Source organism: Pongo abelii, chromosome 21, assembly GCF_028885655.2.
Source record: "Pongo abelii isolate AG06213 chromosome 21, NHGRI_mPonAbe1-v2.0_pri, whole genome shotgun sequence".
Classification (NCBI taxonomy): domain Eukaryota; kingdom Metazoa; phylum Chordata; class Mammalia; order Primates; family Hominidae; genus Pongo; species Pongo abelii.
This window is the reverse complement of record NC_072006.2, coordinates 35,038,742-35,062,492: the sequence shown is the minus strand read 5'-3', so window position 1 is coordinate 35,062,492 and position 23,751 is coordinate 35,038,742. Positions and strand designations below refer to the sequence as shown.

At 50.7% G+C, this 23,751-nt stretch overlaps 1 protein-coding gene across 7 annotated transcripts; it reads left to right on the top strand.

Annotated features, from left to right (window-relative positions):
• The first annotated feature begins 399 nt into the window (after nt 1–399).
• RBCK1 (RANBP2-type and C3HC4-type zinc finger containing 1) lies at nt 400–23,751 on the top strand. Of its 7 annotated transcripts, XM_002830158.6 has the most exons (13): nt 794–1,036; nt 1,621–1,709; nt 2,811–2,955; nt 10,575–10,668; nt 10,781–10,979; nt 12,409–12,530; nt 12,620–12,793; nt 13,852–14,012; nt 15,118–15,229; nt 20,046–20,225; nt 21,221–21,319; nt 21,680–21,823; nt 23,074–23,751. In XM_002830158.6, exons 2-13 carry the CDS (start codon nt 1,688–1,690, stop codon nt 23,152–23,154), a joined length of 1,533 nt encoding a protein of 510 aa, XP_002830204.4. In that variant the 5' UTR covers nt 794–1,036; nt 1,621–1,687; the 3' UTR covers nt 23,155–23,751. The 7 variants fall into 7 exon arrangements, with proteins under 7 accessions (XP_063576833.1, XP_002830204.4, XP_063576832.1 ...); XM_063720763.1 differs by lacking the exon at nt 20,046–20,225 and having other exon boundaries at nt 400–1,036; XM_063720762.1 differs by lacking the exon at nt 2,811–2,955 and having other exon boundaries at nt 942–1,036.

Sequence of the window (23,751 nt, the reverse complement as noted above, 5' to 3'; positions counted from 1 at the left end):
GAGAAGAAAAAAATGAAGCCAGGAAAGCGGATGTGAAATGCTGGATACGTGTGTCTGTGAAATTTCAGATGGCGTAGCTAGGGAAGATTTTTGGGTAAAGACCAAAATAAAGGGAAGGAGGGAGCCATGCAGACGTTTGGGTTATGGCAGGTGCAAAGGCCCTAAGGCGGGAGTGTGTCTGACTTACTCCAGGACCCAGCTGGTCAATGGGACTTGAGTGGAATGAGGCAGGGGCAGGGCAGTCAGCTACGGAGACAGAGATCGGGAGGCAGTTTGCAAGCCCTGGGGAAGATCTCGGATTTTGCTTTAAGTGAGATGGGAGTACTTGGGTCGGGGAGTGGCATGGGTTTGATTTACATTTTAACAGGACTCTCCGGCAGCTAGGTGGAAATGGACGGTAGGGGGCAAAAAGAGAAGCAAGGAGGCCCAGGAGGAGGCTGGTTCAAGACCTCTCAGATGATGGAGCACTGATGGAGCTGGAGCGGGATGGGGCCGGAGGAGGTGAAGGATGAGATTCTGCAAGTGGAGCCCGCACGATCTGCTGATCGATGGGACGAAGAACGGGAGAAAAATTAAAGCGGCGCATGAGGCAGACGAATGCAAATTTCACCAATAGCTCAACGAAAAGACAGACGGTGACCGCTGAGAGGCAGCGTAGGATCTGGGGAAGGGCGGGTTCCTGAGCCTGCCAGGCCTGGATTCAAACCTCGGCTGAGTGGCCTTGGACAGGTCATCAACAAACAGAGCCTTCGTTTATTCATGTGCAAACGGAGCCAAGGACCGGGCCTGCCCCGCGGTGTGCCTGAGGCTTGGGTGAGCAGGCGCCGGGCTCGCAGGGCGCGGTCCTAACCTGTCCCCAGCGGCTCGACCCTGTGGATCCCGCCGCCCTCCAGCCCCGGCTCTGGCTCCGGCTCCTGCTCAGGCTCCTGCTCCTGCCCCCGGCCCCCGGCCCCCGGCCCCGCCTCCGGCCCCGGGCCCCGCCAGCCCCGCCTCTCGGCCCAGCTCCTTCCCGCGGCTCTGCAGTGCGGCCAGCAAGGTGAGCCGGGCGGGGGTCCGGGGATCCGCGATCAGCCCCGGAGGACGGGGTGGGGTCGCCCCAAACAGGAGCGCCGAGACCGCTGGGACCCCGCACTCGGCGTCCGCCGCCGGCGGGTGGCCGGGCAGTGGAGGTCCAGGATGAGGCGACAATTTTTCCGGCCCCCGGTCCCGCCCCACTTCCGGGGCCGCCACTTTCACTTTCTCTTCCGCCGAAGCCGCTCCCCTTGTGAAGAACTGGGGCCTCCCGGGAGGAGAGAGGGCTTTCCCTTGAAACCCGGGACGCCAGGGGTGCTCCCGCAAGTGGGGGTCCTCCGGGACTTGGAAAGCCCCGGCTGGGCGGTGTCCGGGCGTCTTTTCCCCGCTTCTCCCCACCTCGGCTGGTCCCGTTTCCTCTTGTGCCCAGTGCGGACTTGTCTCGGCGCCCGCTGCCCTCTCACCGCCCCACGCAGGATCCCGGCCTGGTCACCGGGCAGTGTGATGCTTCCCGACTGCCGCGGGGACAGCGAGGCACAAACAGGGCTTGGGCCGCGCCGGAGGCCACACGGCCTGGCTGAGTTGCTCCTGGTCTCCCGCCTCTCCCAGGCGACCCGGAGGTAGCATTTCCCAGGAGGCGCCGTCCCCCCCAGGGGGATGGGCACAGCCACACCAGATGGACGAGAAGACCAAGAAAGGTGGGCACAGGCTGGAGGTGGCTGGGGAACTTCCGGTGGGAAGTGGGCCCCGCAGGACCTGGCCTTGCCTGCCCAGAAGGGCCTTGGAGAGGGGGCTTTAGCCTGCCCTCCCTCTACCTCCTTCCCATCAGTTTCCTCCTTTGGTACCTGCTGGCTTCCAGAGCCATCTTGGGGCCTTGAGAACTCCTTGGGCTGGCTCTGTGCTGAGATGGGGCTAGGGGACTCGCAGAGGACACAGGGCATTGAACTTGGAGACCTCCTGGGCTGGTGGGAGACAGACGTCAGTTGACCTGAGAAGCAGGGGTCCTTGCCTCTTCTCTTGTCCCCTGCACCTAGGGTTGTAGAACGGAAGTCAGTCACTGCCTTGCTGGAAACTCTCCCATGTCCCTCTGTGTTCTCCAAACAAAACCCAGAGCCCCTGGGTGGCCCACAGGACATCTGTCCTCAGTCACCCCGCCATGCTCACTCTACTGGAGCCCCACTGGCTTCCTTCGGTTCTCATCCAACCATTTTTTGGCCAAGGCCCTTACTCTTCCTTCCATCTGGACCACTCTTCCCCACTGGAGCTTGACACGTGCAGCTTCTCCTCCTTCAGGTCTCAGCTTCAGTGTTACCCCCTCCCAGAGGCCTCCCCTGGTCTCCTTAACCTGTTTATTTCCCTGCCAGCAAGGATCGCAATCTGACTTTTTTTTTTTTTTCTTGTTAAACTTGTTCATTGTCTCCCCACTGGGCAGGGAGATCCATAAGGAGAGGGGCCCTGTTTATAAATCTCTGTGGGATTCCAGTTCCTGGAACAGTGGGTGGCACACAGTAGGAGCTCAATAACTGCTTGTTGGATAAATGAATAGAAATATGAGGGACCCTGGGAATATGAAGGACAAACAGAACCAAATGAGCCTAGTGTGAGGAGGAGTGGGGAATATCAGAGAACCCCTCCCAGAGAAAGGGACTTTTAGTCTGGGTGCTGAAGGATATGTAGGAGTTCACTAGGAAGACAGAGAAAGCAGCACCCACAAAGGATCGCCTCCTTTCCTACCCCATTATGCCCAGCTCCTGAAAATAAACCCTGTGCTAACTGGCTTCTGCTGTGCTGGCTTTCAGCAGAGGAAATGGCCCTGAGCCTCACCCGAGCAGTGGCGGGCGGGGATGAACAGGTGGCAATGAAGTGTGCCATCTGGCTGGCAGAGCAACGGGTGCCCCTGAGTGTGCAACTGAAGCCTGAGGTCTCCCCAACACAGGACATCAGGTGAGGAGTGCATGGCTGGCCTGAACCCAAGGGACAGCAGGACAGGACATTCTTGCCTGTAGAACAGTTCTTCCTAATGGCACTCTCTGGCTTCAGGAGGCCTGGCTTCTAACCCTAGTTATGTCATTAATCAACTGTGAAATATAGAGCAGGTCACTTCACCTCTCAGTGTGTCCTCATTTTAAAAATCAGACCGTAACAGTAGCTATCTCATAGGGTTGTTAGGAGGTATACTGTATTAGGATGTTAGGCCTTATACAACAGAAGAAAACGGAACAGTGACGTAAACAAATTTGATGGCAGGGAGTCCAGATAGGGAGGTTCTGCTCCCGACAGTCCTCAGAGGCTCATATTGCTTCTCTCACTATTCTGCCATTCATTCCCAGATTCCTCATGGTGCAAAATGGCCATTCCAGCTCCATCCAGCCATCACATCACAGGACGAAGGGAAGAAAGACACCCCTCCACACTCCTCTAAAGAGCATAGCTCAAAAGTTGTACACACTTCTTCCATTAATTCCTATGGACCAGAACTGATTCCCACAGCTACAGTTCAGCTTGAGGGGAGACTGTATAGCCAAGATATTCAGCTAGAATTCAGGGGTTCGCTTGGTAAGGGAAGGGAGGAGAATGGATACTGTCGGTCTATGCTCCAGGAGACTTAAACTCAATGCTGAAACACTTTGCACAATGCCTGGCGTGTGTTATGCACTCAATAAACGTTAGTGTCTATGGTTCTTTTTTGATTGCTTTTTCATTACTGGATAGTAAGGCAATAGTTTTATGGTTTCTGATTTTCGGTTCTCTTGGTGGATCCCATTTGGTTTTTCTTAAAACAGTTTTATTTATTTATTTGTCCTTACAGTTCAGCCATTTAAAGTATACAGTTCAATGGCTTTTAGCATATTCAAGGTTGTGCAACCATTGCCACAATCAATTTTAGAACATTTTCATCATCCTGTAAAGAAACCTGGTACTCATTAGCAGTCAGTCCCCATCTCTCTACCTTTTCCCTAACTCCCCAACCTTAGGCAACCACTAATCTTTTTATCTCTAGGGATCTACCTTCTGGAAATTTCATATAAGTTGAATCGTGCAACATGTGGCCTTTTATGTCTGGCTTCTTTCACTTAGGATCATGTTTTCTAGATTCATCCATGTTGTAGCATGTCTAACAACTTCATTCCCCTTATTTTTTGACATGGGGTCTCTTGTCCAGGTTGAAGTGCAGTGGTGCCATCATTGCTCACTACAGCCTCAACTTCCTGGATTCAAGCAGTTGGCCTCCCAGGTAGCTGGGACTACTGGCATGTACCACCACACCTGGCTAATTTTTTTCTTTGAGATGGAGTCTCACTCTGTCCCCCAGGCTGGAGTGCAGTGGCGCAATCTCGGCTCACTGCAAGCTCTGCCTCCCAGGTTCACGCCATTCTCCTGCCTCAGCCTCCCGAGTAGCTGGGACTACAGGCGCCCGCCACCACGCCCAGCTAATTTTTTGTATTTTTAGTAGAGACGGGGTTTCACCATGTTAGCCAGGATGGCCTCCATCTCCTGACCTCGTGATCCGCCCGCCTCGGCCTCCCAATGTGCTGGGATTGCAGGCGTGAGCCACCGCGCCCAACCACACCTGGCTAATTTTAAAAAAATCTGTAGAGATAAGGTCTTGCTTTGTTGCCTGGGCTGGTCTTGAACTTCTGGCTTAAGCAGTCTTCCCACCTCAGCCTCTCAAAGTGCTGGGATTACAGGTGTGAGCCACCATGCCCAACCAGAACTTTATTCCTTTTTATTGCCAAATAATAATCTATCGTATGGACATACCTCATTATCTTTACTCATTAAATCAGTTGATGGACATTTGGGTGTTTCTATTTTTTGGCTATTATAAACAATGCTGCCGTGAACATTTGTGTCCAGCTTTTTGTGTGGACATGTTTTCATTTCTCTTGGGTACACACTAGCAGTGGAATTGCTGGGTCATACGGTAACTCTATGTTTAACCTTTTGAAGAAATGCCAGACAGTTTTCCAAAATGGCTGCACCATTTTACATTCCCACCAGCATATATGAGGGTTCTAGTTTCTCCACATCCTCTCTAACACTTGTTGTTGTTTATCTTTTTGATTATAGCCATCCTAGTAAGTTTGAAGAGGTATCTCATTGTGGTTTTGATTTGCAGTTTCCTAACCGTTTGATGACAAATGATGTTAAGCATCTTTTCATGAGCTTATTTGCCATTTGCATATTTTCTTTGGAGGTTTGCCTATTCAGGTCTTTTGCCCATTTTAAAATTGGGTTTATCTCTTTTTTTTTTTTGAGATGGAGTCTCGCTCTGTCGCCCAAGCAGGAGTGCAATGGTGCAATCTCGGCTCACTGCAACCTCTGCCTCCCAGGTTCAAGTGATTCTCCTGCCCCAGCCTCCCAAGTAGCTGGATTACAGGTGCTCACCACTACACCGGCTAATTTTTGTATTTTTAGTAGAGATGGGTCTTACCATGTTGGCCAGGCTGGTCTTGAACTCCTGACCTCAGGTGATCCACCCACCTTGGCCTCCCAAAGTGCTGGGATTACAGGCATGAGCCACTGCACCTGGCTGGGTTTATGTTTTTATTATTGAGTTGTAGGAGTACTTTATTCATTTTAGATAGAAGTGCCTTATCAGCTACATGATTTACAAAAATTTTCTCTCATTCTGTGGATTGTTTTCTCACTTTGTTGATGGTATCCTTTGAAGCACAAAAGTTTTAAATTTTGATGATGTCCAGTTAGTCTATGTTTTATTTTGTTGTTTGTGCTTTTGGTGTCATATCTAAGAAATCATTGCCTCATCCAAGGTCATGAAGATTTACCTCTATTTTCTCCTAAAGATTTTATGGTTTTAGCTCTTACATTTAGGTCTTTGGTCCATTTTGATTTAATTTTTATATAAGGTGTGAGGTAAGGGTCCAACTTCATTCTTTTGCATGTGGATATTGAGTTGTGCCGGCACTATTTGTTAAAAAGGCTGTTTTCCTCTGTTTAATCATCTTAACCCTTTTTGGAAATTAATTGACCATAAATATGAGTGCTTATTTCTGGACTCTCATTTCTACACCATTGAACTATAATATATATCTGCCCTTACCCCAGTACCACACTGATTACTATAGCTTCATAGTATTTGAAATCAGGAAATACAAGTTCTCCAACTTTTGTTCTTTTTCAGTATTGTTTTGGTTATTGCAAGTCTCTTGAATTTCCATATAAATTTTACAATCAGCTTGTCTGTTTCTGCAAAAAAAAACAACAACTGGGATTTTGGTAGGGATTTCATTGAATCCGTAGATCATTGGCCACTTGATTTTAAGCAAAATATTGAGATATCTACTTCTTGAAATGATTGCTTGAGACAGTACCTGTGTACTCCTTGCTATGAAAAATGAGGAAGTTAACATACTCATCTTCCACCTTTCCTTTTCCTGACTTTTTTTGTTGAAGTATCATTGAGGACACTTTCCCAGTTGACTTCCATTTGATCCCCTGAATTAACTAACTGGCACTGGCGTTTCCTTTGTAAAATGTACAATGTCAGCCACCATCTTGCTACTAAAGTGTAGCCCGTGGACCACAACATGGGGGGAATCTCAGGTCCCACCTCAGACTTGCTGGATCAGAACCTGAGTTTTGAGAGGCTCTGGGCAACGGGCACCTCTCAGACCTGCTGTTGGGTTCTCATCGATGGACCCGATGCTTCCTAGCAAATGATACCTGTTGTATGTGTTATTGGTAATAACATAGTTTACTTAGCTATTACATTAATTAATAAAACATGAGCACCGAAAGAGTTGTTTCTGTGAAAATAAGCTGATTGCTTTAAAAAGACAAGAGACAAATCACCAAAAAAAAAAAAAAAAAGATTAACACTTTTGGGTGAGACAGTAGTAAGGAAATACAGTAAAAATCCAGAAGGGCTCTGTGCTCTGATGCTTCAGGAGTGTGTCTAAGTTCTTGCTCACTTTAAAGAAGCTGCTGCTAGAAATTATAGATCATGATTATGGATGTGGTTCCTACAAAAAAAAAAGTAAAATCCATGGGAAACTCCAATTAGCAGGTATAAACTCACGCTGGGCATGGTGGCTCAGCACTTTGGGAGGCTCAGGCAGGAGAATGGCTTGAACTCGAGTTTAAGACCAGCCTGGGCAACATAGTGAGACCTTGTCTCTGCAAAAAATAAAAAAATTAGCCAGGCTGGATGGCACACACCTGTAGTCCCAGCTACTTGAGAGGCTGAGACCGGAGGATTATTAGACCCCAGGTGGTTAAGGTTGCAGTGAGCCACGATCATGCCTGAGTGACAAGGTGAAACCCTGTCTCAGAGAAAGAAAGAGAGAAAAGCCATTGGCTGTACACCTAGAGACTGGCCAGTGAATATGCATTTATAGTATGTAAGTTAAAATTAAGTGTTTAAGCTTTGTCTGCAGCTGTTTTTGTGATTCTCTGCTGTTCACCAGCAATCCTGATGTGACATTGGATGAGAGAGCTCCAGCTGTATTTTTTTGTTGATAGTGTTAAGATTACAGCTTTAAAAAATTTTGTTTTCTAACATAATTAAGGCCTTTATGCTTTGCCTCTAGGTTGATTCTAAAAGTGTAACACTACTAGAAAGGAGCTATAGTATTTTGATTATGGAAATATTATTCACTATAGAATAACTAGTGCAGTTGAAACCATATGCACTTTTATGTTTCAAAACCCTTATTGCTGGAAGAAGATTTTGGGGTTAAGATTCAGTCCTTTTCATTTTTTACTTTTCTTCTATTCTCCTGTATCAGGCTCATCTATGTTTGTTTTTCAAGAACTTTTCATGTGGAAAGTGTGGTAAACTTTTAGAGTCTTTGCATGTTTAAAAATTTCTATATTTTGCTCTCTCAATTCATTGATAGTTGACTGGGTATTCAAATTGTTTACCCAAAGAATTTTGAGAGCATTTTCTGGACTGCTTTTAAACAAATTTCAGATATTATTTTATCCTTGAATACTTTAGTATGTGTCTTCACAAAATTAGGACTTGGTTGGACACGGTGGATCATGCTTGTAATCCTAGCACTTTGGGAGGCTGAGGCAGGTGGACTGCTTGAACCCATGAGTTCAAAACCAGCCTGGGCAACATAGTGAAACCTTGTCTCTACAAAACATTAGCTGGGCATGGTGGTGCGCCCCTCTAGTCCCAGCTACCCAGGAGGCTGAGGTGGGAGGGTCACCTCAGTCCAGGAGATTGAAGCTGCAGTGAGCCAAGATCATGCCACTACACTCCACCCTGGGTGACAGAAGTGAGACCCTGTCTCAATAAAAACAAAAACAAACAAAAACCCTCAATACTATTATCACACCTTAGAAAAGGAATAAGAATTCCTTAAAATCTGCTAATGCCCTGTTTATATTCAAATTTTCCTATTTCATTAGTGCTTTTTACAATTGGTTTCTTCGAATCAGGAGCCAAACAAGATCTACAGATAGCATTTCTTAATATGTCTTAAGTCCCTTTTATTCTCCTTCTCTATTTTTATGCCACTAGTTTTTTTTTTAAGAAACCTGGTCTTTTGACCTCTAGAATTTTCCCCATATTCTGGATCTATCTATTACCTCTTCATGATGTATTAGGCCACTCTAGCATTGCTATAAATAAATATCTGAGACTGGGTAATTTATAAAGAAAAGAGGTTTAATTGACTCAGTTCTGCAGGTTGTATAGGAAGCATGGTCCTGACATTTGCTTGGCTTCTGGGGAGGCCTCAGTGAGCTTTTACTGAAGCGGGAGCAGGCACTTCACATGGTGAGAGAGGGAGCAAGAGAGAGAGTGGGGTGGGGGAGGTGCCACACTTTACAACAGCCAGATCTCACGAGGACTCACTATGGCGAGAAGTCACTATGAGAAGTCACTACGGTGAGAGCGGCACTAGGCTGTGAGGGAGCACTGCCCCTATGACCCAAACACCTCCCACCAGGCCTCACCTTCAACACTGAGTTCAAGATAAGATTTGGGCAGGGACAAATACCCAAACTATCATGGTGTCATTTACTGTCTCCCGTTTTTCCTGTAACTGGTAGTTAGAAATAAAGGTTCAGTTAGTCAGCAGTCACTTTTTTTTTTTTGAGACAGAGTTTCACTCTGTTGCCCAGGCTAGAGCGCAGTGGTGCGATCTCGGCTCACTGCACGCTCCGCCTCCTGGGTTCACACCATTCTCCTGCCTCAGTCTCCTGAGTAGCTGGGACTACAGGTGCCTGCCACCACATCTGGCTAATTTTTTTTTGTATTTTTAGTAGAGACAGGGTTTCACCATGTTAGCCAGGATGGTCTCGATCTCCTGACCTCGTGATCCACCCACCTCGGCCTCCCAAAGTGCTGGGATTCAGCAGTCACTTTTAATGTGCAGGAACTCTTCCTCATTTTTTGGTTGCTTCGTGCTTTTTCTTGCTTTCTGAATGCAATGTTTTCCCAAATCTCTCTGAAAGTACTAGTTAGACTTTACTGTTGCTTATTGTTCCATACCCTAAATGATCTCTGTTTCCTTTGGAGTCAGTTCTGTTTTTTCATCTTTTCATGCTTTTGGTTTTCCAAACATGTTGGAGGATCCTCAAGAAAGTTAAAACCACTTTCTCTGGAATAATACCATGTGGATTTAAATCCTGCCTCTGGCTGAACGCAGTGGCTTACTCCTGTAATCCCACTTCAGGAGGCCAAGGTAGGAGGATCACTTGAGGCCAAGAGTTCAAGACCAGCTTTGGCAACATAGTGAGACCCTGTCTCTACAAAAACTTAAAAAATTAGCCAGGCATGGTGGCATGAGCCTGTGGTCCCAGCTACTTGGGAGGCTGAGATGGGAAGATCCCTTGAGCCCAGGAGGTTGACACTGCAGTGAGCCAAGGTAGCACTACTGCACTCCAGCCTAGGCCACAGAAAGAGAGCCTATGTCTTAAAATTAAATCAATACATACAAATGAATCCTGCCTCTAACAGTTATTAGTTGCTTAGTTTGGCAGAGTCACTGTAACCTATCTGTGCCTCACATTTTTATCTGTAAAACCAGGATACAGCAGTACCTGTCTGATGGGTTCGTTGAGAGGATTAAATGAGTTAATACACATTAAGTGCATTAAATAGTCTTAGCACATAGTTAACAACAACTTTTGGTGGTTTGACTAAGGAGCAGGGGAGAGAAGATAGAAGAGGGTGGAGAGGTCAGGGAGGCACCAGATCATGGCGGCCCTCGTGTGCTGCCATGAGTTAATTCTAAGAGTAGCATGGAGCCATTGGAGGGGCCTAACTGGTGGGTTCTAATAAAGGAAGAAGCATGGGTGGGGCCTACCCCAGACTGGGGTGTGTGTGTGTGTGTGTGTGTGTGTGTGTGTGTGTGTGTGTGTGTGTGTGTGTGTGTGTGTGTGTGTGTGTGTGTGTGTGTGTGTGTATGGCCATGCGCCTGTGTGCAAGTGTGTGTGTGTGTGTGTGTGTGTGTGTGTGTGTGTGTGTGTGTGTGTGTGTGCATGGCCATGCGCCTGTGTGCAAATATGTACATGTCTGTAGCCGGTGGCTGAGGCTGGACTCCTGGCCAGAGCCCATGCTGAACCCCTGCTGTTCTCTGCAGGCTGTGGGTGAGCGTGGAGGATGCTCAGATGCACACCGTCACCATCTGGCTCACAGTGCGCCCTGATATGACAGTGGCGTCCCTCAAGGACATGGTGAGTGAGGAGGCTGAGGGCGACACTGGGGTGGAGGCTCTCCCTTTCACTCCTGCTTCCTCTCTCTCCTCTGGCCCTCCATTCCCACTCTCCCTCTCTTTGCCCCCACCAGGTTTTTCTGGACTATGGCTTCCCACCAGTCTTGCAGCAGTGGGTGATTGGGCAGCGCCTGGCACGAGACCAGGAGACCCTGCACTCCCATGGGGTGCGGCAGAATGGGGACAGTGCCTACCTCTATCTGCTGTCAGCCCGCAACACTTCCCTCAACCCTCAGGAGCTGCAGCGGGAGCGGCAGCTGCGGATGCTGGAAGGTGAGGCTCTGCCCTGAGCACCGCAGGACCCAGCGGGGGCCCTGGACTCACTTGAGGGCGTAGGGCAAGCAGGGGCAGAGCCCCTGGGTTTTTAGTCAGGGACTCACCCAGAGGACCCTATCCAAGTGGGGAAGAGGGGACCTAAGATACATGGGAGGGAGCATTTCAGGGACCCATCATGAGAACAGCTGGCATGGGGAGGGGTGGACTCCATCCAGGCTCTGGCATTTCCAGCTGTGTGACCTTGGGCAAGGTTGCTCCTATCTGCCGCCCAGTTTGCTAAAATCATAAATTGGGTATGACGGTGATGATGATAACTAGTGTTTATTCTTAATTTTTAACTTCTGAAATGTTTCAGACTTACAGAAAAGTTGCCAAATTTTACAAAGTAGTATATAAAGAATTCCCGTGTACCTTTCATGTGGGTTTTACCACATTTGCTTTCTTTTTTTTTTTTTTTTTTTTTTGAGACGGAGTCTCGCTCTGTCTCCCAGGCTGGAATGCAGTGGCGCAATCTCGGCTCATTGCAAGCTCCGACTCCCGGGTTCATGCCATTCTCCTGCCTCAGCCTCCGGAGTAGCTGGGACTACAGGCGCCCGCCACCACGCCCGGCTAATTTTTTATATTTTTAGTAGAGACGGAGTTTCACCGTGTTAGCCAGGATGGTTTCGATCTCCTGACCTTGTGATCCACCTGCCTCGGCCTCCCAAAGTGCTGGGATTACAGGCATGAGCCACCGCGCCCCGCCCACATTTGCTTTCTTTTATCATTCTCTTTCTATATAAAATTATTTTATTTTCTGAACCATTTTGAGAGTAAGTTGCAGACATGATGTCTCTTTCCCCTAAATAATTCAGTGTGCATTTCCTTGAAAAGAAAGGTCATTTTCTTACATTACTAGGTATAACATTCCAACTCAGGAAACTTAACGCTGATACAGTACTGGTATCCAGTCTACAGATCTTACTCAGATTTTACCAGTTGTCCCACTATTGTCATTTATAGCAAAAGACTTGGCATTCCGCTGTCATGTCTCAGTCCCTTTCAAAGAGTCCAGGCCAGTTTCTTTTTTTTGGCGGGGATTGGGGGCTGATGTTTCCTCCGGAATGGATCGAGTCACTGTTTTGGCAGGACCGCCTCAGCGGTGCTCTTGGGTCCCTCTTGGTGCATCCTTCAGGAGGCACAGAAGGGCAGGTGTTATGCTGGATTTTGAAGCTCAGAGGACATAGAAGCATTTATCAGTGGAATAGGGACCCTGACCCTGGGGGAGCCAGGATGCCCACTTGGCCAGATGGAAGCTGGAGGTACCCCCAGGGAGGAGGGAGAGGATAGGGGGAGGGTCTGCCTGGCTGGCTCAGGGAGACCCACTCCCATGGGTGTGGACCAAGTGGGCCGCGTGGAACCACCACCCTCTAACCCTCCTCCACAGATCTGGGCTTCAAGGACCTCACACTGCAGCCGCGGGGCCCTCTGGAGCCAGGCCCCCCAAAGCCCGGGGTTCCCCAGGAACCCGGACGGGGGCAGCCAGATGCAGTGCCTGAGCCCCCACCGGTAAGCTGTCCTTGGCCTCAGTATCCTCTTCTGTGCCCCTCCCTTGCCCCACCCTGCCCAGTCGGGCTCACAGCACCCTCTGCTCCCAGGTGGGCTGGCAGTGCCCCGGGTGCACCTTCATCAACAAGCCCACGCGGCCTGGCTGTGAGATGTGCTGCCGGGCGCGCCCTGAGGCCTACCAGGTCCCAGCCTCATACCAGCCCGACGAGGAGGAGCGAGCGCGCCTGGCGGGCGAGGAGGAGGCGCTGCGTCAGTACCAGCAGGTGGGCGCGGAAGTCCCTGGACAGACACCTGCAGACCGCACGGGGGAGGTGTAGGCCAGGAAGGGAGACACCTGCGCATTGCCGCTCCTCTCCGTTACTGCCTTGCCCCTCCCAACCATGCTGCTGGCAGTGACCCTGCACCTGGCTGTGACCTGCCCTCTCTCAAAGGTCACCCTGTGGCTGAGACCCGCTCCCTGGCTGTGGCGCACATCCAGGTTCACATGCCCCACTCCCACGTGGGCTGTGGCTCCATCCCCAGCTTTGACGCACCACCCAAGTATGGCTAGCTATGACCCCAGCACCCTAGCCATGACCACACCTCAGCTCGGACCTCACCCCCACCTGTCTGTGACCTAATCCTGCTCCACCTCGCGGTGACCTCACCCTGGACTCTCCCACTCCTGACCTCTTCCCTCTCGGGCTTGGCCCACCCCTGACTTCCTGAGAGCCTGGCCTGGCCCCTCACTGCTCCCTAGGGGGATGACCCCTAACCCCGGTCCTACGCCTTCCTTAGCCCTCCCCCGCCCCCATCGTGACACACCCCTAATGACACAGACATTGATCCCCGAGTGCTCCCCATTCTGGTCTCACCCCTGGCCCCACCTGCATTCTCCTTGGACCCGGTGCTGCCCCTGGCCACCCCACTCCTGTTCCCGTCTCAGCTCCCCGGCTTTGTCACTTCGCCACCCCTGACCTTGAGCTGGCTCCACCAGCCCTGGCCCGGGCCCTGCCCTGCTACCTGACTCACCACTCAGACCCCGGCCCCCTCCCTTACCCTGCTGCCATTGCTCCCTCTCCTGGCGCCTTCCCTGGCTACCTGGCCAGCCTCCCCTCCCTTGGCTTCCCCACCTCCGCCTGGCCTCGCTCCCAGCCCCGCCCCTCCCAACCTGCCTGCGCCTGCCCACCCCCATCCCCGATCCCCGATCCCGACGGGCTCCCAGCTTTGCCTCTTGCTGGTCTGACCCAGCCCTGACCACGCCCCCTGGCCCTTCCCCCTTCGTGGTCTGACCCGCCCCCGAGGCCCTGACCCGCCCCGTGGCCCCGCCCCGTGTGCCCAGCGGAAGCAGCAGCAGCAGGAGGGGAACTACCTGCAGCACGTCCAGCTGGACCAGAGGAGCCTGGTGCTGAACACCGAGCCCGCCGAGTGCCCCGTGTGCTACTCGGTGCTGGCGCCCGGCGAGGCCGTGGTGCTGCGTGAGTGTCTGCACACCTTCTGCAGGTGCGGCCCCCAATCCCATCCCCGGCAATGCAGCTTTATCAAAGCCGCCAATTACGCAGGGCTGGACGTGGGTGGGGCCCTGTGCTCTGATACCTCATTGGACGCCCGCGAAAACCTACGAGGTAGGCTCCGTCTCCCCATTTTGCAGATGAGGAACCTGAGGTACAGAGAGGCCCAGCAGCTTACCCAAGGCCACATGGCTCATAAGAGAAGCAGCCTAGACGTGAACGCAGGCATGGGTAGAGACTCCAGAGCCTCCCTTCCCCTCTACCTTTCACCGCCCAGGCTCCTGCAGCCACGCTGCTCTCAGCCTCGCTGTGGGCATCTGCCAGTTTCTGAGTCTCCTGTCGTGGCCCTTCCACCCCTGTATGTGGGCAACACAGACCCACTCACCACAGCGGACCCTTGTGGAGCAGCCCCTGGGTGACAGGCTCCGTGCCTGCCTCCTGGAGCTTACATTCCAACAGAGAGGCTGATGTAAATCGGATAATCACTGGTTGATGTCTTTGTGAATTGTGTCAAATGCTACATAAAGTACATTAAGAGACAACAGGAGTCCTTCCCAGAGAGGGTGGTCTGGAAGCTTCCAAGGAGGTAGCTCCAGAGCAGGGACCGGAAGGCCTGCTGTAGGTGTGGGGTGTGGGCCTGGCCTGTTGGAGGAGACCGAGGAGGTCTCTTGGTGGCTGGAGCAGAGGGATGAAGGGGGTAATCAGAGCAGGATAGAGAGGTGTTGGGTCCGTGAGCAGCAGTGAGGAGTTGGGATTTGTTCTGGGTGGGATGGGGGTCACTGGGGAGACATGGCTGCTATTCTGAGATAGACTTTAGGGGCCAGATGGATGCAGGGAGCCCAGTGAGGAGGCTCCTGGAGTCACCCAGGTGGGGGATGTTGGGCCTGGACCAGAGAATCAGAGCGGCAGTATGGAGACAGGGTGGAGGCCTTGGTGATGGGTTGGTGAGAGGGATGGGAAGGAAGGAGATATTGAGGAGAAGTCCACCTGGGGTGACTGACTGAGGCCCCTGGGGTCAGGCCTTGCCATGTGAGGGGTGGAGTCCCCAGTGAAGGGGGTTCCTATGATCCTAATTCTTCTCCCCTCCCCTCCGCTAGGGAGTGCCTGCAGGGCACCATCCGCAACAGCCAGGAGGCGGAGGTCTCCTGCCCCTTCATTGACAACACCTACTCCTGCTCGGGCAAGCTGCTGGAGAGGGAGATCAAGGCGGTAAGGCCTCAGGGTGGGCGACATACCCCAAGTCCTAAGGAACTGGGCCCCGAGCAGGCAGCAGACATCTTTCTTTTTTTTTTTTTTTTGGAGATGGGGTCTCACTATGTTGTCCAAGCTGGTCTCAAACTCCTGGGCTTGAGCGATTATTCATCTTCAGCCCCCCAGACATTTTTCAAGAGCTTTGTCCATGTGGGGTGTTGAGACCCCAAGCAGAAAAAGAATTGAGGGGAGTAGCTAGTCAAGAAACCACATCTATGAAGGAAGGACAGCAGAGTTGTTAAGAGTCAGGGACTCGGCTGGGCGTGGCAGCTCACACCTGTAATCCCAGCACTTTGGGAGGACAAGGTGGGCAGATTGCTTGAACCCATGAGTTCCAGACCAGCCTGGGCAACATGGCAAAAAATATTCAAAAAACAGCCAGGCGCGGGGGCATGCGCCTGTAGTCCTAGCTACTTGGGCGGGGTCTGGGATGAGTGGGCTGAGGTGGGAGGATTGCTTGAGCCTAGGAAGTCAAGGTTGCAGTGAGCTGTGATTGTGCCACTGCACTCCAGCCTGGGCGACAGAGTGAGACCTTGCCTCAAAAAAAGAAAAAAAAAATTAGTCGGGGAACTCTGGAGCCTGGTGGCCTGGGTGTGTGACCATAAGTCAGATATTTAACCTCTCTATGCCTCTATCTCATCTCTGTTAGAGTCAGAGTTACAGCTTCTATTTCCAGGATTGCAAAGATTACAGTAGAGGATATGTGTAGTATATAGAGTAGTACATCCAGGCGCAGTGGCTCATTCCTGTAATCCCAGCGCTTTGGGAGGCCAAGGCGGGTGGATCACCTGAGGTCGGGAATTCGAGACCAGCCTGACTAACATGAAGAAACCACGTCTCTACTAAAAATAGAAAATTAGCCGGGTGTGGTGGCGCATGCCTGTAATCCCAGCTACTCGGGAGGCTGAGGCAGGGGAATTGTTTGAATCCGGGAGGCGGAGGTTGTGGTGAACTGAGATCGCGCCATTGCACTCTAGCCTGGGCAACCAGAGCGAAACTCCGTCTCAAAAAATATATATATATTTAGAGTAGCGTTTGTCACATAGTAAGCCTTTGTTGTTGTTAGCGCTTACTGTGTAACAAATCACTGCAGGCTCAAAACAACAGTCATTTATTTAGCTCATAAATCTGCAAGTTAGGACAGTTGACCCTCTGTATCTGTGGGTACCACGCTGGAGAATTCAACAACAGTGGATAGAACATATTCTTAAAAAAACAAAAAAAAAATTACAATAAAAAACAAATTTAAAAAACAGTACAGCATAAACTATTTGTATAACATTTATGTTATATTAGGTATTATAAATAATCTACAGATGATTTAAAGTGTATGGGAGGATGTTGGTAGGTTGTATGCAAATACTGCGCCATTTTATATGAGGGGTTTGAGCATCCATGGATTTGGGTATCTGCAGGGATCTTGGAACCAATTCTCTCTGGATACCAAGGGATGACTATAATTTGGGTTGGACTTACCCGGATGGTTCTTCTGGTCTGGGCAGGGCCTCGCTGATTTCACCTGGGCCTAGCTGGTGGGTCAGCCGCGGTGGCCTGGTTTATAATGGTCTCATCTGTGATAACTGAGATGACCGGGGCCTCCTTCCACTTCAGTGTCTCATCCACCAGCGGGCTGCCCGGACCTTCTCATGTCATGGTGATCTTGGGGTTCCAAGAGCAGCCATGGGGAGCCCCAGTGCATGAGTACTTTCTAAGTCTGCTCATCTCTCACTTGACACTGTCCCATTGGCCAAAGCAAGTCCCATGCTCAAGCACAGAGTCCACTGGGAAGGGACCACCCAAAAGTGTGGAATCGGGGAGACAGAAACAAATTGGAGTCACCACTCCGCCAGTCTGTCACAGCGTTATGTGTGTCTGCGTACGTGTGTGCTTGCCGCTGGCGCTCTTCATGAATTCATTAGCAGGTTCTCTGCCTGACTGCTGGTGATCTTTAGCAAGTTGTTTCCCTTCTGTGGGCCTCCATTTCCTCATCTGAAAAGTGGACAGTTGGGCTTGATTCATGGTTTTCAAACTGCTGGGAAATGATATCAAGAGCAGCCCCATTTTTCTCTGTTGTCTCTGGGTGGTTGCTGAGGCTCCTTTGCTCTGGCCTGGAGAGACCTCATGACCAGTCATTCCATATGTCCCCAGCAGCCATAGCCATTTGCTTAGAGGTTTCCCTGTGCAGTTCACCCCAGCCAAGGGGCATTATGCTGGGGCCAGGGTTCATGCCAAAGGGCTGCATGAACTTCCCTGGAGCCCACTGGAGTTGACGTGAGTCTCAGAAAATGGTCAAGTGTGACAGAGAGAAGGGGGCAGGGATCAGCCAAGTAACGTAGTGGAGGTTGTTTTTACAAAAACAGAAAAATATGCCTCACCACACAGAACCAGAGCAGAAATCAGAGAGAAAATCACCCACAAACCCAGGAAATCCTCTAATTGCATTTTATCCTATTTCCTTCAGTATCTCTGGGCAAATTTTTTTTTTTTTTTTCCTTTTTGAGATGAAGTCTCGCTCTGTCATCCAGGCTGGAGTGCAATGGTGCGATCTCAGCCCACTGCAACCTCTGTCTCCCGAGTTCAAGCGGTTCTCCTGCCTCAGCCTCCCGAGTAGCTGGGATTACAGGCTCACACCACCATGCCCAGCTAATTTTTGTATTTTTAGTAGAGACGAGTTTTCACCATGTTGGCCAGGTTGGTCTTGAACTCCTGACCTCAGGTGATCCACCCACCTCGGCCTCCCAAAGTGCTAGGATTACAGGCGTGAGCCACCGTGCCCAGCCAGATATGATTTTTTAAGTCAACTTTACTTAAGTATACTTTGCACACAGTAAAATGTACTCATTGTAAGTATGCAGTCAGGTAAATTTTAACAAATGTAACTCTCGTAACCACCAGCCACTGTTACATATAACATAGGCATGATTTCTGCGTCATTGTAACCAGCATGGATACAATAGCTTTAGCTTTTGTTATTTTGCTATAGAATTTTTCTAAAGATTATTACAAATCTCAATAGCACATATACTGTTTATACCTCTTAGTTCTAGTTTCTCAGTTTGTAATACTCCTTCAAGGAATGTTTTACATGGTGTATTTTTTTTTTTTTTTTTTTTTTTTGAGACGAAGTCTCACTCTGTCGCCCAAGCTGGAGTACAGTGGTGTGATCTTGGCTCACTGCAACCTCCACCTCCTGGGTTCAAACGATTCTCCTGCCTCAGCCTCCCAAGTAGCTGGGACTACAGGCAGACGCCACCATGCCCAGCTAATTTTTGTATTTTTAGTAGAGATGGGGTTTCACTATGTTGGCCAGACTAGTCTTGAACTCCTGCCCTTGTGATGCGCCCGCCTCGGCCTCCCAGAGTGTTCAGATTACAGGCGTGAGCCACCGTTCCTGGCTGGTGCATCTTATATATTATTTTCTTGGGATAAAGTTAAAGAAGTGGGATGGGTACCAAAGGGTCAGAAAAGTTTGGGATGGTTGAAATGTTATTGCCACATTGCTTTCTCAGTGCTGTGTACGAGCATACTAGTTTGTTTGTTTAATTTTTATTTTTTATTTTTGCGGGTACATAGTTGGTGTATATATTTCTGGGGTACATGAAATACTTTGATACAGGCAGGCAGTGCGTAATAATCACATCATGGAGAATGGGGAATCCATCCCCTCAAGCATTTATCCTTTGTGTTACAGACAATCCAGTTATACTCTCTTAGTTATTATAAAATGTACAATTAAATTATTGACCATAGTCTGTTGCGCTATCAAATACTAGGTCTTATTCTATTTTTTTCTACCAATTTACCATCCCCACTCCGCTCTCACACCCCACTACCCTTTGCAGCCTCTGGTAGCCATCCTTTTACTGTCTGTCCTCGTTAGTTCAGTTGTTTTGATTTTTAGCATCTGCAAGTAAGTGAGAACATATAACGTTTGTTTGTCTGTGCCTGGCTTATTTCATTTAACATAATGACCTCCAGTTCTTCCATGTTGCTGTAAATGACAGGATTGCATTCTTTTTTGTGGCCAAATAGTACTCCATTGTATATATGTACCACGTTTTCTTTATAGGATACTAGTTTCATCATGTCTTTCCCAACATTGCTTATTATTTATGTTCTTTTCTTTATTGTGAGAAAACAGACGTAACATTTACCATTTTAACCAGTTTTTAAGTGTACAGTTCAGTGGCATTAAGTACATTCACACTGTTGTGCAACCATCACCACCATCCACCTCCAAAACTTTTAGAAATTCCCCCCACTTTCTTTTTACTTTTCTTTTCCTTTTTTTTTTTTTTTTAGCTAGGATTTCATTCTGTCACCCAGGTTGGAGTGCAGTGCATCAGTCATGGCTGACTGCAGCCTTGACTTTCTGGGCTCAAGCGATCCTCACAACCCGGCCTCCCAAGTAGCTGGGACTACAGGTGTGAGCACCACACCTGGTTATTATTATTCTGTTGTTGTTGTTAATTTTTTGGTAGAGATGAGGTCTCACTGTATTTCTCAGGCTGGTCTGAAACTCTTGGCCTCAAGGAATCCTCCTGCCTTGATTGACCTCCCAAAGTGCTGGGATTACAGGTGTAAGCCACCACACCTGGCCTAAAATCCACTCTTTGAATGGAGTTTTTCAACACTGTGAGGATTACATGAAGAAAAAAGCCTGGGCCTGGGTTGGAGTTTATGGGCTGGGGGCTTTCTGGAGGGTATTTGGTGGTCAGGGGTCATAGGTCAGGTGTTCTGAATCCTGAGCAGCAAGGACATGGTATGTTGGCAGCTCCTGACCCCTGAGGATTACCAGCGATTTCTAGACCTGGGCATCTCCATTGCTGAAAACCGCAGTGCCTTCAGCTACCATTGCAAGACCCCAGATTGCAAGGGATGGTGCTTCTTTGAGGATGATGTCAATGAGTTCACCTGCCCTGTGTGTTTCCACGTCAACTGCCTGCTCTGCAAGGTGGGGCAGGGACTCACCCCGCCTAGTCACTGTCATCTTGCCTGGAGCTCACCACACTGCAGTGCTTGTTCTCCTGGGAAGGGAGCTGTGACACTGGCCTGCTAGTCATGACTTAGAGCTGCATGTCAGTGGGAGAGCGTGGCTTGAGTCTGAACCGAGCCCTGGCCCCACAGACGGAGTCCCAGACCCAGCCCCAGATGGATCCTCAAACCTAGGCAGCCCTGGTTCACAATGGATCCCTGACCCTGGAACAGTCTGACCTCAGTCACAGACTGAATCCCAGTCCCACATTGAGCCCTGACCCCATCCAAGTCCACAGACTTGGCCTCTGACCAAACCTGACCCTGCACTTGTCACTTAAGGTGGTTCCATATTCAGCTCAGACCCTGAACCGAGCTCTGACCCTGGCTTCTGACTGAACCTGTCACAGACTAAGCCCTGACCCTGGCCCTATACCACGTCTCCACCCCTGTCCTGAACTGAGTGCTGACCCCAAACCTAGACAGCCCTACCTGATCCTTCCCCTAGGCCTGTCCCCGCTGCTTCATCTCAAAAGTTGAAGGCGAGGAGCTGGTGAACAGGTCTGGAACCTGGTCTCAGACTCAGCCTGAGCAAGCTCGGTCTGGGGTCATTGGGCCTGTGACCCCGGGCAGGCCCTTGGCAGGGATGCAGGGGTCTCACCCTAGGGGTATAAGGGATTTCTGTGCCCATCAGAACTTAAATAAGCTGGGTGCGGCAGCACGTGTCAGTGGTCCCAGCTACTCAGGAGGCTGAGGTATATTTTGCTGTTAGCATATGTGATGACCTTGACTTCACCTCCCAGGCGCCAGTATCCTCTTCTGTAAAATGGCTTATGCATTACAAAGTGAGGTCCTGCCAGTGACTACACCTAGAAGCATTACGTGCCTTTGTGGACTCCTGCCCTGCGCCTCACCTCTCCCAGCTTCTTCACCCCCTGAGGAACCTTCTTACCTTGAGCCCCTCACCTGCTACAGGCCATCCATGAGCAGATGAACTGCAAGGAGTATCAGGAGGACCTGGCCCTGCGGGCTCAGAACGATGTGGCTGCCCGGCAGACGACAGAGATGCTGAAGGTGAGGCTGGGACAGGGCTGAGGCCTAGGGATTTTAAGTTCTGGGATCCAGGTGGGGGCTGGGGGCTTCTCAGTAAGGGCTGTGCTCACACATCCCTGGAGGCTCTGACCTCCCTTCTGGCTGTCACTCCCATCTGGAGGTGGGACTTAGGCCAAATGGTCATGTCAGGAAGAGCGTCTAGGTGGAGGGTGGAGACACAGGAATGAAGAGGGGGTTGCTGGATGGAGCCTGGCCTGGCAGAGCCGCACAGGAGAGACTCCACAGCTCTAGAGGGTCACCACCTTCTCCCTGGCATGGGGAGGGGCCAGGCTGGGTGACTGCCCCAGCCCCGCCCCAAGGCCAGCGCCTGCCCCACTCCAGGTGATGCTGCAGCAGGGCGAGGCCATGCACTGCCCCCAGTGCCAGATCGTGGTGCAGAAGAAGGACGGCTGCGACTGGATCCGCTGCACCGTCTGCCACACCGAGATCTGCTGGGTCACCAAGGGCCCACGCTGGGGCCCTGGGGTGAGTCTTTGCTCATGGTGGTGTGGAGAGGGTGCCCTTGTGGGGTTTGCCTTAGAGGAGGGCTTGGAAAACTACAGCCCATGGGCCATATCCAGCCCAGCACCTGAATTTGTACAGCTCCCGAGGCAAGAATGTTTTTTTTTTTTTGAAACGGAGTTTCGCTCTTGTTGCCCAGGCTGGAGTGCAATAGCGCAATCTCAGCTCACTGCAACCTCCGCCTTCTGGGTTCAAGCAATTCTCCTGCCTCAGCCTCCCAAGTAGCTGGGATTACAGGCATGCGCCACCACGCCTGGCTAATTTTGTATTTTTAGGAGAGATGGGGTTTCTCCATGTTGGTCAGACTGGTCTCAAATTCCCGACCACAGGTGATCCACCTGCCTCGGCCTGCCAAAGTGCTGGGATTACAGGCGTGAGCCACCATGCCGCAAGAATGTTCTTTACATCTTTAAATGGTTGAAAAAATACCAAAAGACTATTTTGTGACATGTGAAAATTACATGAAATCCACATTTCAGTGTCCGTAGGTAAAGTGCTTTGGCGCACAGCCATGTTCATTCATTCACATGTTGTCTGTGGTTGCTTTTACACTGCAGAGGCAGAGGCCGTATGGCTGCCCAGCCCAAAATGACTGGCCCTTTGCAGAAAAGGTTTGCCCACCCCTGCCCTAGAGGACAGCAAGTAAAGGTTCGATCTGGAGTCGGAGGTGGATTGGCCCCTGGCTCTGGCACATACTGACTGTGCGATTAGGCTGCCACTCACCTCTGTCAGCCCCATTTCCTCTGTGAAATGGAGATGATAGCTGGGCTTATCTCAGGCTTGTTGTCAGAATCAAGTGGAAAAATTGCAAGAGAAGTGCTTAGAGAGCCTGTCACTTGGTGAGCACTCTTGCAGACGGTAGCTGTCATTATTAGGGGTATGCTCTGGAATTGGGGGCCTGTTGTTATGTTCAGGTAGACTTTCAGACAGGTGGAGGCAGAGGAAACTGCGTTCTTGCATGCTGACATGTCTAGAATATGCAGAGTGGTCAGATCCTCTCCCTGGCCTGTTCCTGGATCTAGGCGTGGGTAGACTGAGTGCTGTGGGAGCCCAGAAAAGGCCTCAGTGACTCTCCATCAGGTAGCTGAGGCCGACAAGGCCATTCTTGCAGGAGGACCTGCAGAGACAAAGGCCCGGGGTGGGAGAGTGTTCGGCTGTGGGGGCAGTCTCTCTGCACTGCGCTGACATTCTCTTCTCTTCCTCCCATCCTCTAGGGCCCAGGAGACACCAGCGGGGGCTGCCGCTGCAGGGTAAATGGGATTCCTTGCCACCCAAGCTGTCAGAACTGCCACTGAGCTAAAGATGGTGGGGCCACATGCTGACCCAGCCCCACATCCACATTCTGTTATGGGGCAGGGCTGGGCTTGGGGCTCTGGCTCCAACTTCTGGCTGGGAGATGCTTTTGTGCAGAGGCCAAGTCCCTGAGCTTCGTGGACAGCCTTGCTTGCTGTAGCGTTGTAGGGGCCCTGCCTGCACTGCTGTTGTCCACGGTCACATCTGCCCCAGTGCCTTTGTCCTTCCCTTGGGGCTTGCCGGCCAGACTTCTCTCCCCTGCAGCTCCCACCTCTGCCTGACCCCAGCCTTAAACATAGCCCCTGGCCAGAGGCCTTGCTGAGTGGAGCCTCTGTGTGACTCCGTACTCCTCCCACCACAACACTCATCTGTCGAACACCAAGCACTCTCAGCCTCCCCGCCTTCCCCTGTCAGCTTTCTGGGGCTAACTTCTCTGCCTTTGTGGTTGGAGGCCTGGGGCCTCTTAGAACTCTTGCTAACCTGTTCAGAGCGAGGAAGGAGAATGCGCAGTTTTGAAAGCACAGCCCGTCAGGTCCGGCTCTGCATCTCCCTCTCTGCAGCCTGTGTAAGCTATTATAATTAAAATGGTTTTCCGGGAA

What these genes read in the sequence shown, in the direction of transcription:
- RBCK1 (XM_002830158.6), top strand. Translation starts at nt 1,688, where the DNA reads ATGGACGAGAAGACCAAGAAAG. An exon ending in TCAACTGCCTGCTCTGCAAG is followed by an intron (nt 20,226 to 21,220) that starts GTGGGGCAGGGA and finishes CACCTGCTACAG; the next exon opens with GCCATCCATGAGCAGATGAA. An exon ending in GCCCACGCTGGGGCCCTGGG is followed by an intron (nt 21,824 to 23,073) that starts GTGAGTCTTTGC and finishes CCCATCCTCTAG; the next exon opens with GGCCCAGGAGACACCAGCGG.